Source organism: Aplysia californica, unplaced genomic scaffold, assembly GCF_000002075.1.
Source record: "Aplysia californica isolate F4 #8 unplaced genomic scaffold, AplCal3.0 scaffold00156, whole genome shotgun sequence".
Lineage (NCBI taxonomy): Eukaryota > Metazoa > Mollusca > Gastropoda > Aplysiida > Aplysiidae > Aplysia > Aplysia californica.
In genome coordinates, this window is record NW_004797426.1 from 911725 (window position 1) to 925447 (window position 13723).

The window sequence follows — 13723 nt, forward strand, 5'->3', positions numbered from 1 at the left end:
ACCAACCCCGACAGTACTAGTGGCTGGTACACGGGACGGGGGGGGGTTTGGGTTTTTAAAAAAGTTTTATTAAGTGTTTTACGCCACTTGCAACACAATAAGGTCAAACAAGTTCCGAAGATTAGAGGTGTTACAAGAGAGTAACAAACAGAAGAAAGAAGGAGGGGAGATAAAGACGGTAGGAACGAAAGAAGCAAACCACACCAGAGCACCCGCCAACCACCCACCGGAACGGTTTGAAGAAACGAACGAAAAGTATCCTGTAGGCAATGGGCAACATTCATTTTCTGAAGGAAAAAACAACAAATAAAGAAACAAACAAACAAAACAGATAGCATGAGCATTTTGAAGAAGACGCCTTGTTGAAACAAAAGTTCCAAGCCAGCGATTAAGCTATTTCTTGAGCGTTGCCAAGGTTTTGTTAAAGAAAGCAAAATCGACTGGTTTTAAACTCTGGTGTAGACATTATTTGGACATCCACAGCAGACAAGATGCAATGTTGCGACACTTTTTGAATCATTATACTCCCATCGAAAGCATATTAATTAATAATACATAGGAGGCTAACTGATAGTGTATAAAAGTTGCTGTATTCAAGTTTCAGCCAAATATATCAGATAAAAATTGTAAAATATGTTTGAATAACATATTGAGGGTGACTTTGGGCTTTGTCAAATTACCTTAATTTTTGTCCCCAGGTAATAAGTTAATTAATTAATACGATTAATATTATTTAGGCTTGCGTAAAATGACGGAATAAACAATTTATTGTTTTCTAGTTCGAAGGTTCGAGACGCCGTTACTGTTTTGTACTGCGAACTCTTTTAAAACGAAGGAAAGAAAATATGGACAAATGTGCGAAAGGAAGGAAGGAGAATTGACCTGAAGAGGAAAATACTAAACAAACCTGCGATACTGTGATGGGCGGTTCCTTTTCATTTGGAGACAGTTACCGACTACTATAGATCAGTGACCAGAGGATTCGATTAATGTCCCAGCCCTGACCACGGTCCATCTTTTTATCGAATTTCCGATTTTCTAAGTTGTCCAGTTTTCTCTTTGTTTACCAGTTTGTCTATTTATTAGTTGTATTGCTATTGCATCCCAGTTCTTAAAGAATTTTTTTCTGTTTTCCTCCGTAATCTAAGGTATTTTTATATTATCCCAGCTTTCAGTGACGTCAGTTACTCTCAGTCGATCAATTTCTTTATACTCTGCAACACAAGAACCACCCCACCCCCCTTTCAATAAAAACAACTAAAAAAAACAACAACAGGAAAATAAAAAAAACACCCCCCCCAAAAAAAAGGACCCCACAAACAAAGCAAAAACTCAACAACAACAAACAACAACAACAACAACAAACAACAAAACCCCCCCCCCCAACCACACACACACAAATAAAAGACACTCTTTAGTGAGTGCATCGTGTTTTAAATTTTGTCACCTGTCATCATCATGATTGAAGCATTGTTGTTGTTGTTGTTTGTTGTTGTTGTTTGTTTTTTTAAACCTATCTACACCACCAGAAGGCCCCATTTCCTGTGACATTCATACAAACAAAAAGCAAACATACACACATACATAAGCACATATAAAACACACACACACACACACACACACACACACACACACACACACACACACACACACACACACACACACACACACACACACACAATCAAAATCCGGAATGGTGAAACGACAGGTTTTGTTCAACGCCAAAGAATCGATGTAGTAATTAGCTACATCATGCGACAGATGGGCGACTCTGGGATCGATTCTTCCCTTTCTTGAAATTTCTAAATAAAACCTCGATACAAGATGGCGGACGACGACTGCGATAATCTCGACAGTTGGGAGAATCAAGCGGATAGTGGGGTAAATTGAGTTGAAGGGCGTTTGGTGTTGTTTGTTTCATATTCAACAATATTTGTACGCTTGTTTTTATTCTGAACAACTTTAAACGGGGCCTTACATAGCGCTTGTGGAGCCAGACTGCGTCCGAGGCCCAGGCCGCGAGCCTCAAGCCTCCTTCAAGTGTCAAGTCCACCCAAAAAATAATCCAAATTTGTCTCTCCTAACGATCTAAACATGATCTAATGAAGTAAGTTTAGCAAAGAAGCGGAGACTTCAAAGTGTTTATGAATAGAATTGCACTCCGGTGAATTTCAGGTGTATTTTTATTGGTTTAGTTTAAATTAATAATTGGTGTCCTCAACTGACTAATTTACTTTGTTAAATTGTGTCAATGCACTCTCACATGGTCTCACTCACACTCTCACACACACACACACACTGTGACAGACACAGACCGTGTCAATAAATCAGTGTTCTTTTGAAGTTTTTATTTTTGGTAGCCTAAATTTTTACTTTCTCACTCCCTACTCCCTGGTGCAGAAGCAGATGCACAGCTTGTAGCTTTTCGGGTGGGGATTTTGTAGTTCCGTTCTCGTTTCAAGTCCACGATCCATTTGTTTACATCCAGAGAGGATCCAGAAGTCTTGACGACCAAATAGGCAACACAAAGAACGGGGATGCCAGACAGGACAGAAACAACAGAGTGAAGACAAGTTCAGCAAAAAATATAAGAAAAGTGTTAAAAGGAGGGGTGAAGGGGGTCTTGTACTAGAGTGCATTGCTACTTACCGGCCGCCTAAGGGCCACTTTCGGCTTATAACCGGAGGCATGTGGTTAAACCTTAATATCAACCACAAATTGAAACCCACGTCGTAAAAAGATGTCACAGAATGATCTCCCTTCTTTGGCCGGTATTAGGCAACTGCCAGATTCATTAATTTGGTACATGTTTACTCGATAAGACATCACATTTGGTGAGACTCAGAGTTGCCCCTTTCCGGCCGCCTATTCGACTATTTGCCTCTTACCGGCCACCAGTTTCCCCGATACCGGCCACCCTTAAAATTCACGCTATAGCATCGTTATTTAGAGGTTTTTTTGTGTTTTCCCTTTTCAACACAATAAATCAACATCTAGTTGGTGTATTTTGTAACTATGAATAAGGAGAGAGGCCGAAGAGCTACCAGGGAACAGAGAATATGAAAACAAGTAACAACTCCACAATCAAAACATGTATTCTCAACATCCGCTCAAAAACCTCTGCATACTCATCCCCAGAGCTGTCCATATACTGGACGCCAAAAGAATCAGATTCACTCTCACTCTCAGCTTCATTGAGCACATCAGCCCTTCTCTTCTTTATGGACTTTCCCTTTTGCTTTTTTTCCAAGGTGGCCTTTCTCTTTCCTTCTCTTTGGTTCTTCTTTCTCTCTTTCTCGGCCTCTTTCTCTACCACATTCATTCTTTTTGCTGTTTCCCTTTCTAGCCTCTTTTTCTCTTTCTCAGCATCCTTTTCCGCCTTCTTTCTAGCCCTCTCTCTTTCTTTCCTCGATTAAAAGTAAAAATTTAGTCTGATACAAGTTCACAATGCGGGGGGGGGGGGGGGGGGGTGTTAGGGCGCTACTGGTTGGTCCTACTTCTTTTCTTTCCTTCTTTTGTTTCTATCTGTCTTACTTTTTCCTAGCACTAAACGACCATTTTTATTGTGTTGATGTGTTTCTCTTGTATTAATCAAACAAACAAACAAGTTCACAACACAAATTTTAATAGATCTTAGAACTAAAACAAGTTTTGGTAACTTTCTTCTCGTCCGGCCGATAATGGGGCAACACCAGCTAAAATAGTTGCCAGTTACCGGCCACCCCACTCAAACGGTGGGAATTTTATTTTCAACCAGCAGACGCAAATAGTCAAGTCAGGCATGATATCAAAATGACTTTCGTTTTCACAAGAGGGCTTCCTGTCAATAATAGGATTGCTCAAAGCTTATTTGTTGACACATCTGGCCTTATTCGGGGAGGATAACAGCGGCGGCTGAAGTGAGGTGGGGGTTCTGATAACTTTCGATCTCAGCCAAAAAACGCAGCAATGGCGCTCCTGTGACGGCGGAAAGGTAGCAGGATAAACAAAGTTTGCCCGAGTGCAACAATTGTTGACCAATTGGAACAATTGTTGCATAGAGGTAAGATTTTGTCACGAAAAGTACCGCATACGCTGAGAGCGGCCGATAATGAGGCAGCGGCCGGTAAGAGGCAATGCACTCTAGATCTAATCTAGTGTTGTAGGGGTTTTTTCGGTCCCGAGATGCTGACTTTATCAGAATTCCACTGTGATTTGTTTTGTTTGTAATAAAGTCTCAATTTTTTTCCCTTATCTATCTAGATCTAGATCTAGAATCTAGTAAGAGTATGCAATTATGCAATATTTTGCTCGAATGATTTACTGAATTTTTTAGTGAATGTAAAACTGTAGCCTATAGATCTAGGCCTAAACATATTATTATGTGCATGAACGAAACTACAAAATCACCGTTTAGAGCATTTTTTTTTAAACTCTGGTCCTCCGAGGTTGACCGGAAGAGTGCTCTAAGTCTAAGCCTATGTATCCTTGCGTGACGCAACATTTAATCGCGTGCAGATCAGTCACGAGATGTGTATTAACGTCGCATCCAAATTTTCAGTCGCGTCACGCATAGGGGACAAGCTCTCATCGATCGATGACCCACTTACGTCACACGCGCGTTTACGCAGGGGTCAGACCGAAGACTGAGCAAGGTTACCTCGGCTCCTTATTTTTGTCTTCTTTAGGGTTCTACATTTCAAAAGTTTGCATTATTTACACCGTCCTAACTGAAATTCTCCTCCTAGATCTAAATATTTCTTTAATTTCCTGTGAAAGTTTGAAATTGTGTTTTAGAAGAAAAGCTACCCTTGTGATGTACATTTTATAATTTAGATCTTGTCACGTGTTTTGTGTGTGGGAAAGACCAATGTTTATAAGAAAAAATGTTAAATCTGCATACATTCATCATCATCAATGCCTTTCACCCCTGGCAGGGTATAGGCCACATACAAGCTCCTTCCATTTATCTCTGTCCTGAGCCATCCTTCCAAGCTCGTTCCAAGTGAGCTTCATTTCTCTCATGTCCCTTTCCACGCATCTCCTCCATGTTTCCCGTGGCCTACCCCTGCCTCGTGCTCCCTGTGGGTTCCACTGCAGTGACTGTCTTGTGATGTTTCCGCTGAGCTTTCTTAAGGTGTGTCCCATCCATCGCCACTTTCTTAGTCCTATTTCTACTTCTATATCCTTTTGTCCTGTCCTTTCCCACAGCTCTTCATTTCTTATTCTATCCTGCCACTTAATTCTTAAAATACTCCTCATACATCTGTTGATGAAAGTCTGGACCTTATTCAGTACTGTCTTCGTTGTCTTCCAAGTTTCGCAGCCGTAGAGGAGCACAGACTTGACGTTGCATACATTGCCATTGCCTTTTTCATGGTGTTCTTTTTTTGTGACAACTGACCTGTTGCACCTACGTGTTTCCCTGGGGGTTCACAGATTGAGTGTCATGTGACTCATCATCGCTTTTCTTGCAATACTTTCCCACAGGCGCTTGACAAACGTCTGGAGGAAATCTCTATCGGACTGCAGAGCAAGGAGAACAAGCAGAAACAGTAGGTTACACATTGCCTCCTAGCTAGCTGCTTGATTTTTTATTTATTTTTAAAAGTTTTTTGGGGTGTTATACTGCCTTTATCTATCTGAGTCGAGTTGAGAAGTAAATTTGGTTACTCCTAGACTCAGGGAAATTGTTGAAGGCTGAAGTCAAGAGAAAAACGCAGTGCCCACTTTTTAAAAAATATTTTAAACTTCTACGTGTCTAGCTTTTCTGCGTTTAAAATCGAGTTTCACTATTTGAAGTTTGAAGTATAGCAGCGGGTATAGTATAGCAGTAGTAGCTTAGGGTAAGTAGTGCTATGTTTTAGGGTGGTTTCATTTTGATTGCTGTATATTGGACATATGATAGATAAAGTCTTTTAAGTTGTTCAACTGAATTTTACAGGGTATCCGACTTTTTTGCTATGAGTTATTTCAATTTTTCTTCTTTTTCTCTGAAATCGTACTGCAGTTTTTATTGTTATAATTTCTAACCCTCGTGGTGATGTCCTTCCCAGGGGTCCCATTGTGATGTCTACTGAAGACAACGGACGTTCTCAGTACCAGCCGCAGGTTCGGATCTTACGAAGGGAAGCGCCGTCCCCAGCCACACCGTCGCCGAACCACAGCAACAGCACAGGGTGAGTGTGGCGGGAGGTTTGGGGGGCTTTGTTTTTACCATGAACACCTGTGTCTTTGTTTCATCCTTCTCAAGGTCCCCCCCCCCCCCTCACCCCCTGGGGCAGTGCTTTTCACTGAAGTTGTCTTTACGCCATTCCCAAAGCGGGGATATTAACATGTTCTTATGCACAGTAGAATTGTAGGAGCTGATTTATCAATGTCATGCTCATACTGTGCTGGAACAACATAGGGGGAACTGCTGCTTTTTCTTTCCTCATCCTTACTATCGTCATTTTTCCTCGACTTCTTTTCTATGTTTGTCACTCTCTTGTGAACTATTTCCGGGGTGTCTTTATAGTCGAAACAGACTTTGTACTGTTGAGGCTAGAGAGGTGAGCAGAGTTACCCGATTCCGTGTTTAGACTTCTCTGTTGACATTCACCCGTTGGCGCTCATATGACCTTATGCAGTTGTGAACTCCGCAAAAACTTACTGAAACTAAAAACTCTCAGGGTTTTCCTTTGCAGACCGAGTCAGGTATTTTTGTATGTCATGCCGTCCTCGACGTGCCCTTTGACCTGCATCTTTTTCTCACTGGTGTCTGTCTGTCCAAGGTGTGGAATTCTCTGACCCGACAAACCTTCGCGGGATGTTTTTGTTTACAGTTTACACATCTCTTGTCTGCTGCTGCTACTTCTCCGCACTTACGTAAACATGTAAATATATTCAAGAGAGAAATTCAGGCTTTTAAAAAAAATTATAATGAATTTTTTCTTCAGACTTATTTCTCTTCTTTTTCTTTAAGCAATATTTTCCCCTTTTTTTTTTAGGTGACATTTCTGCAAAATGTCATATTTCTTTTATGTTCAGTCGAGCTGGGTTTTTAAAAATTTTTTTATCTACTTAACATGAAATTCAACAGAAAGATGTATCACGTGGATTGTTTTTTTCCTGTCATGTTTAACACTTTTCCTTCACAAGGCTCATATGTGTCGCTACGTGGTGGAATAATTAAGGTACTCATCAATTTTGGGCATATGGGTTATTGGTTTTATCTTTAAGCCTGTTCATTTGCCTTCCTTTTGGTGAGAAAAATTATCCATGTTAAATAGAAGTAAAAAATATTTGCCATTGAAGGAGGTTAGGGCGGCTTGGTTTCAGAGTTAAAATTAGCGAGGAAATGGCCACCAAAGTTTAGTAACTTCCCTAACCTGAGAGTCTTTGGAAACGTAAATTTATATTTTTTGTGCCTTTAATCAATGTTTTTCAGTAAAATCCACATAAAAATGTGTTTCTAAAAGGACATAAAAGGTGTTGAGCCAAAAAAAGAAAATACGAAAAAAATTGCCCCTTGGCCCAAAGCAATGCCGATTTTGTTGATGAGCGCCCGATTTCACCACTCGCATACAGTAAAAACCCTTCCTTCAAGGGCAAAGGCATTTGAGGGGAGATCCAAGGAAACTGGGTGGTAAGCATCGACGAGATGTGACGGAAAAGTGTTAAAGTTCTCGTTTATCTTGTGCTGTAGTGTTTGACGCATTGCTTAATCGTGTCTGTGCTGTCTGTGCGGAAGTATTAAATTAATCGTGTCTGTGCGGAAGTATTAGATTAATCGTGTCTGTGCCGTCTCTGTGAGAGTATTAATCGTGTCTGTGCTGTCTCTGCGGAAGTATTAAATTAATCGTGTCTGTGCCGTCTCTGTGAGAGTATTAATCGTGTCTGTGCGGAAGTATTAAATTAATCGTGTCTGTGCTGTCTCTGCGGAGGTATTAAATTAATCGTGTCTGTGCTGTCTGTGCGGAGCAGGTCCATGGCCCCGCCCGGATCGTCCAAGCACTCTAAGTCATTACAGCAGAGGGAGGTGGAGTACGCCGAGGCGCGACTCAGGATCTTCGGGTCCCTGCCCCCGCCGGACAGCGACGGAGAGACGGAGGAGAAAGGTGGCAGTGGCGACAACCATATAGCGCAGCCAGGGTCAGCATTTTTCCCACGCATTTCTTCTTTTTGTTTGGTGTTTTCGTTGTTGTTTTTTTTATTTTGTTTGCATTTCGCAAGCATTTCTTCTTTTTGTTGTTTGGGTGTTGTTTTGTTTGGGGTGGGGGGGGGGGGGTTGTGCCTCAACGCTCTTCTGTTGTATTGATGGTGACAACCATAGATAACAGCTAGGGTGAGCTTTTTCCCTCGCATGTCTTCTTTTTGTTGTTCGCATGTCGTTTTGTTTGAGCAGGAGAGGGCGGGGGGGGGGAGGGAGGGGTTTGAGCCGAGCCTAAACGAAGGCACTTCTAGTTTACTGCTTGTGACAATCATATATAGCACAGCCAGGGTGGGGATTTTCCCCGCTCCCATCTTTTTGTTGTTTGGATTTATTTTGTTTGAGCGGGAGGAGGGGAGGGGGGTTGTGCCTAAACGCACTCCTAGTGTATTGGTGGTGACAATCATATGTGTCACGACGTGGTGGAATCGGGCGCTCGTCAGTTTTGGGGCATATGGGGTTATTGGTATCATTTTAAAGCCTGTTCATTTTCCCTCCTTTTCGTGAAAAAAACATTGATACAATGTTAAATGGAAGTCGACATATTTACAATTGAAGGCGGTCGGGGTCGCTGGTTTCGGAGGTAAAAATTATTGAGAAAATAGCGGCCAAAGTTTGATAACGTCCATAGTCTAAGAGTATAGTCTAAGAGTATAGTCTAAGAGTCCTTGGAAACTGAACATTTACACTTTTTTGCCTTTCATTGTTTTTCAGTAGAATCCTCACAGAAATACGTAAGGAGTTGGGCCAAAAAAAGAAAATTAGAAAAAATTGCCTGTCAGCCAAAAAGATAACGATTTGTGAGGTAGCGTGGTGGAATCAGGCTCTCGTCAATTTTTGGGCATGTAGAGTTATGGGTATCATCTTAAGCTAATTCACTTGTCTTTATTTGGTTAAAAAAAATATCCATTTATCTTGAACACAAGCCGAGATATTTGCGAAAGAAGGAGGTGGGGGTCACCTGTTTTCTAGAGGTAAAATTAGTGAGAAAATGGCCGCCAAAGATTAGTTGTTTCCTTAGCTTAAGAGTCCGTGGTAACTAAAAATTTACACTTTTTGTGCCTTTCATCAACGTTTTTCTGAAAAAATCCGCACAGAAATGAGTTCTCAAATGGGCATGAAAGACGTTGAGCCAAAAAACAAAAATTTGATAAAAATTCACAAACCTGCGGAAAAATGCAAGTTTCTTCACTTTGATTATTTTGACGAGAGCCTGATTCCACCACGCCGCCTCACATTTGTTTGATTTCGTTATTTTTGTGTGGAGCCTGTCCCGAAGGTGTTAAACTGAGACTGTGTTGGGAATAGTTTTCTCATCATGTTTTTTCTCTCTCTCTCTCTCTCTCTGTGTCTTCCACAGCCCCCCTCAAATCGTCGGACCTCCGACCTCCGGCCCTCAGATGTCTATCTTGCGACAACCGCGGGGCCCGGATGGAACCAACGGCTTCGGCAAGCAGGACCTAACATAGCGTCTGCCCGGTGGAACTTTGCGTCTTTCAGCACTATTGCCAGTGTGTGTACAAATCTGTGTATCTTTGTTACTAAAATGGAGAGAGAGAGAGAGAGAGATTGTAAAAGTGAAAGAGAGATTGTTAGAGTGAGAGAGAGAGTGAAAGATAGAGATTGTTAGAGTGAGAGAGAGAGAGATTGTTAGAGTGAGAGAGAGAGAGAGATTGTAAGAGTGAGAGAGAGAGAGAGATTGTTAGAGTGAGAGAGAGAGAGAGAGATTGTAAGAGTGAGAGAGAGAGATTGTAAGAGTGAGAGAGAGAAGAACCATGGGAGGAATGTAGATTTGCGTGCGCGTGTGGAACAGATGGGACATTGTGTCGGGTTTGAGGGAGATAAGAAGAATAATTATGACATGTTTGTTTATTCCCTGCGGTCTTGTCAGGCTTGCTGTTTGCTTTGCTTGTGTGCAGTATCCATGTGCCGGCTTATTGGCTCTTGTTTGTTGGGACAACCCGTACAAATGATGTTGTAGTGAAAAAGTTCAAAGTATGTGTATCAAAATCTTCTGATTTTCCATGAACTTGGAACTTTTTTCATCATAACACTAATATTTTCAGTAGAAGCGGCTAAATAATAATTTCTTTGTTTTTTCATCTTGTTTTACGTAACCTTCTTCAATTCAGAAGAGATGTTTTTTACTTTTTGCTTGGCATGTTTTCGGGGGGGGTTGTTTTGTTTTTGTTTTTTATTAAGTGAGTTTGATTTTAAACATTCAGTATCACTGCCGATTTTATCGTATTGTCAACTCATCACATTGGGGTAAAATATGTCCTCCCACTAAATACTGAATATGTTTGTAAATCACTTTCAAAGTTTGACGTAAGTGCATACTTTTGTCATGGATTGTTGGGGGGGTTTTTTTGAGTGATTGCGTGACGTGGTTTATGTGGAGTGTCGCCATTGTAGTCGTAGACCACTTGATGACGGGATATTTATGTGTGCGAGAAATTCTCGACAATGTTGAGTGAACATTTGGTCGGTTGCTTTTAAGAACAAGTGGGCTAACCCAGATTTCAGGAGTTTCCAGAAATCTTGACGTACACCAAAAGGGGGCTTTTCCGTATCTATAGGAGAAGTTTGGTTTCATCGGTGGGTGTATGTGTTTGGTTCTCCTTGTCTTTTAAAGAAACTGAATAAGGATCCAAAAACTTTACCTTCGATTTTCTCAAAACAGCATTTTTCGGGATGCCCCCCTTGTGCTTAAAAATGACCATTTGACCTTTAAACTACCGAGTTGTTTCCCCTTAGAGAGTGTGTGTTCCCTGAGCCAGATGCCGATCGCTGGCTGGAGCAGACGCCCCTCGTGTCTGTTGAGTTCTGTCGCAGGCTGATGGGTTTTTGTCATCATCATCAATGCCTTTCACCCCTGGCAGGGTATCATAGGCCACATACAAGCTCCTTCCATTTTAACCCTATCCGTACATCGTGTTGTACTATCGTATCCATATGACGTGGGGAACTCTGTGCCACCACTTAACCCTATCCGTACGTCGTGTTTTACTATCGTATCCATATGACGTGGGGAACTCTGTGCCACCACTTTCCAAAGAGGAAGTCTGCTCGTTAATCCGATCCGAACGCTTTGCATAGCTGTCTGTCAAAATATTTTTTTGAGAAATACTGAAAGTTTCAAAGAGATCTTGGTACTAGAAGTATTTTAAAATGTGAAGAATTCAACCCCGGGGGTACAAAATGACCCAGGGCGTACGGATAGGGTTAAATGAAGTAGAAATCAAGAAGTAGAAATACGACTAAGAGAGTGGCGATGGATGGGACACACCTCCAGAAAGCTCAGCAGAAACATCACAAGATATAATATCTCTGCCTTGGGCCATCCTTCCAAGCTCGTTCCAAGTGAGCTTCATCTCTCTCATGTCCCTTTCCATGCATCTCCTCCATGTTTCCCTGTGGGTTCCACTGCAGCGACTGTCTTGTGATGTTTCCGCTGGGCTTTCTGAGGGTGTGTCCCTTCCATCGCCGCTCTCTTAGTCTTAGTCCTATTTTTACTTTTCTGTGTTTTTTTGTACGATGTTCCCAAACACCAGTTTCCAGCCAGACAATCGGGTCTCGGTGGGTGGTTGGCGGGTGCTCTGGTGTGGTTTGCTCCTTCTTTCCTACCAAACACCTATTGTCCTTATCTCCCCTCCTTTTTTGTGTATGTTACTCTCTTGTAACGCATAAATAATCTAATCTTTGACACTTATATGACCTTATTGTGTTGCAAGTGCTGTAAAACTCTTACTAAATTTAAATCTGCTGTCGTGAACTTGTGACTCGTGCGTACTGTTGAGAACAAGCATTTCCTGTGGAATTTAAATATCGACTGTTTGTAATTACAGGTTTTGACTCCAGCGATTATTTTACGTGCACACTCTTTCTTCATCTTTTGGCTGTGAGTGAAAGATTTGTGTGGATTCCTAGTTTCTTTATCTCCTACTTTTATAAAGTTGTTTTTTTTAACCTGATGTGATTTGTGGTTAACTATTTCCTATTCTGTTGTCGCTGTTCCAAGTGACTTGGTGGGTGGTTGGCGGGTGCTCTGGTGTGGTTTGCTGCTTCTTCTTTCCTATCAAACATCTATCGTCCTTATCTCCCCTTCTTCTTTTTTATGTTTGTTACTCTCTTGTAACACCTCTACGATTTCCGTAAAATCTTTCCTAAAACAAAAACAAGTGACTTGTTTCTAACAGTTGGTGTGTTTACTTATCTTATAGTATGGTGTCCTGTTTGGAGTCTTATTACGACAGCCAAAAGTATGCACGAGTTTTCCAAACTTTTGAAAATTTCAGTAGTGCTGAATCAGAAGCTTACTGCAGATAGAAAAGACAAAGTGGGTGGTTTTCCTCATGACATGGAGCGTATCCTGTTGACAAAAATGTGAGGCATCGTAGTAAAGTCAGGTGTTTATCAAAATATTACAATCGAAGAAATCTTTTTTTTTTTTTTTTTTTTTGGCCGATGGGCAATTTTTTCCGACTTTTATTTTTTTGTTCAACACCTTTTATGTCCATTAAAAACAAAATTTTGTGTGGATTTTACTGAAAAACGTTGATTACAGGAACAAAAACTGGAAATTTTCGGTTTCCTAAGGAAGTTACCAAGCTTTTGCAGCCATTTTCAGGCTAATTTTCCCTCTGAAACCAGACCACCCTGACCTCCTTCAATCGCAAATATTTCGACTTCTTTTCAACATAGATGGATCTTTTGTTCATCAAAAGGAAGACAAATGAACAGGCTTTAAGATGATACCAATAACCCCATATGCCCAACAATCGACGAGCACCTGATTCCTCCACGTCGTGACAAAAATGTGTCTTAGCATCTTCTTGATGTTTCTGTGAGTTCCTTGTGTATTGACAGTGTGACCTCTATTTGTTCTTCTCCCTCCTCAAACACTCGCACACTCACACATGCGCGCACGCACACAACTACACGCACACACACACTCATGCAATCATGCATGCACACTCTCATGGACGCACACACACACATACCTATACACACACACACATGCACACGCGCGCACACACACACCCACACACCTACACACACACACACACACACACACTCACACCTACACATACACACATGCACACGCGCACACACACACACACCTACACACACACACACAGATAGCAACTGCGATGGGCATTGCTCAGCACTTCATGTATGATGATATAGATCTATATAAACTCTGACATTTCAAAAGGAAGCTTCCCGTTCTTGTGTAACTTTTTCTTCCATTTTGAGAACGAGCGTTTCATTCGTCCGCTGTGTTTGTTACTGGTAGGCCTACTTGTCCATGGGTGGTTGGCGGGTGCTCTGGTGTGGTTTGCTTTTTCTTTCCTATCATTTCACTATCAAACATCTTTCGTCCTTATCTCCCCTCCTTCTTTTTTGTGTTTGTTACTCTCTTGTATCACCTCTATTCTTCGGCACTTTTATAAACCATATTGTGTTGCGAGTGCCGTAAAACTCTTACTAAAACTGGTACTTGTCCAGTACCGCTCAGCTGTGACCTTGTACTTGTGTGGGAAATTATCG

At 41.4% G+C, this 13723-nt stretch overlaps 1 protein-coding gene across 1 annotated transcript; it reads left to right on the plus strand.

Moving 5' to 3' along the window:
* The first annotated feature begins 1807 nt into the window (after nt 1-1807).
* On the plus strand, nt 1808-9737 carry LOC101864459 (SUZ domain-containing protein 1). The gene is made up of 5 exons (XM_005097522.3): nt 1808-1881; nt 5470-5534; nt 6036-6158; nt 7945-8112; nt 9531-9737. The coding sequence occupies exons 1-5, from the start codon at nt 1825-1827 to the stop codon at nt 9637-9639; spliced, it is 522 nt and encodes a 173-aa protein (XP_005097579.1). The 5' UTR covers nt 1808-1824; the 3' UTR covers nt 9640-9737.
* The last annotated feature ends 3986 nt before the right edge of the window (nt 9738-13723 follow it).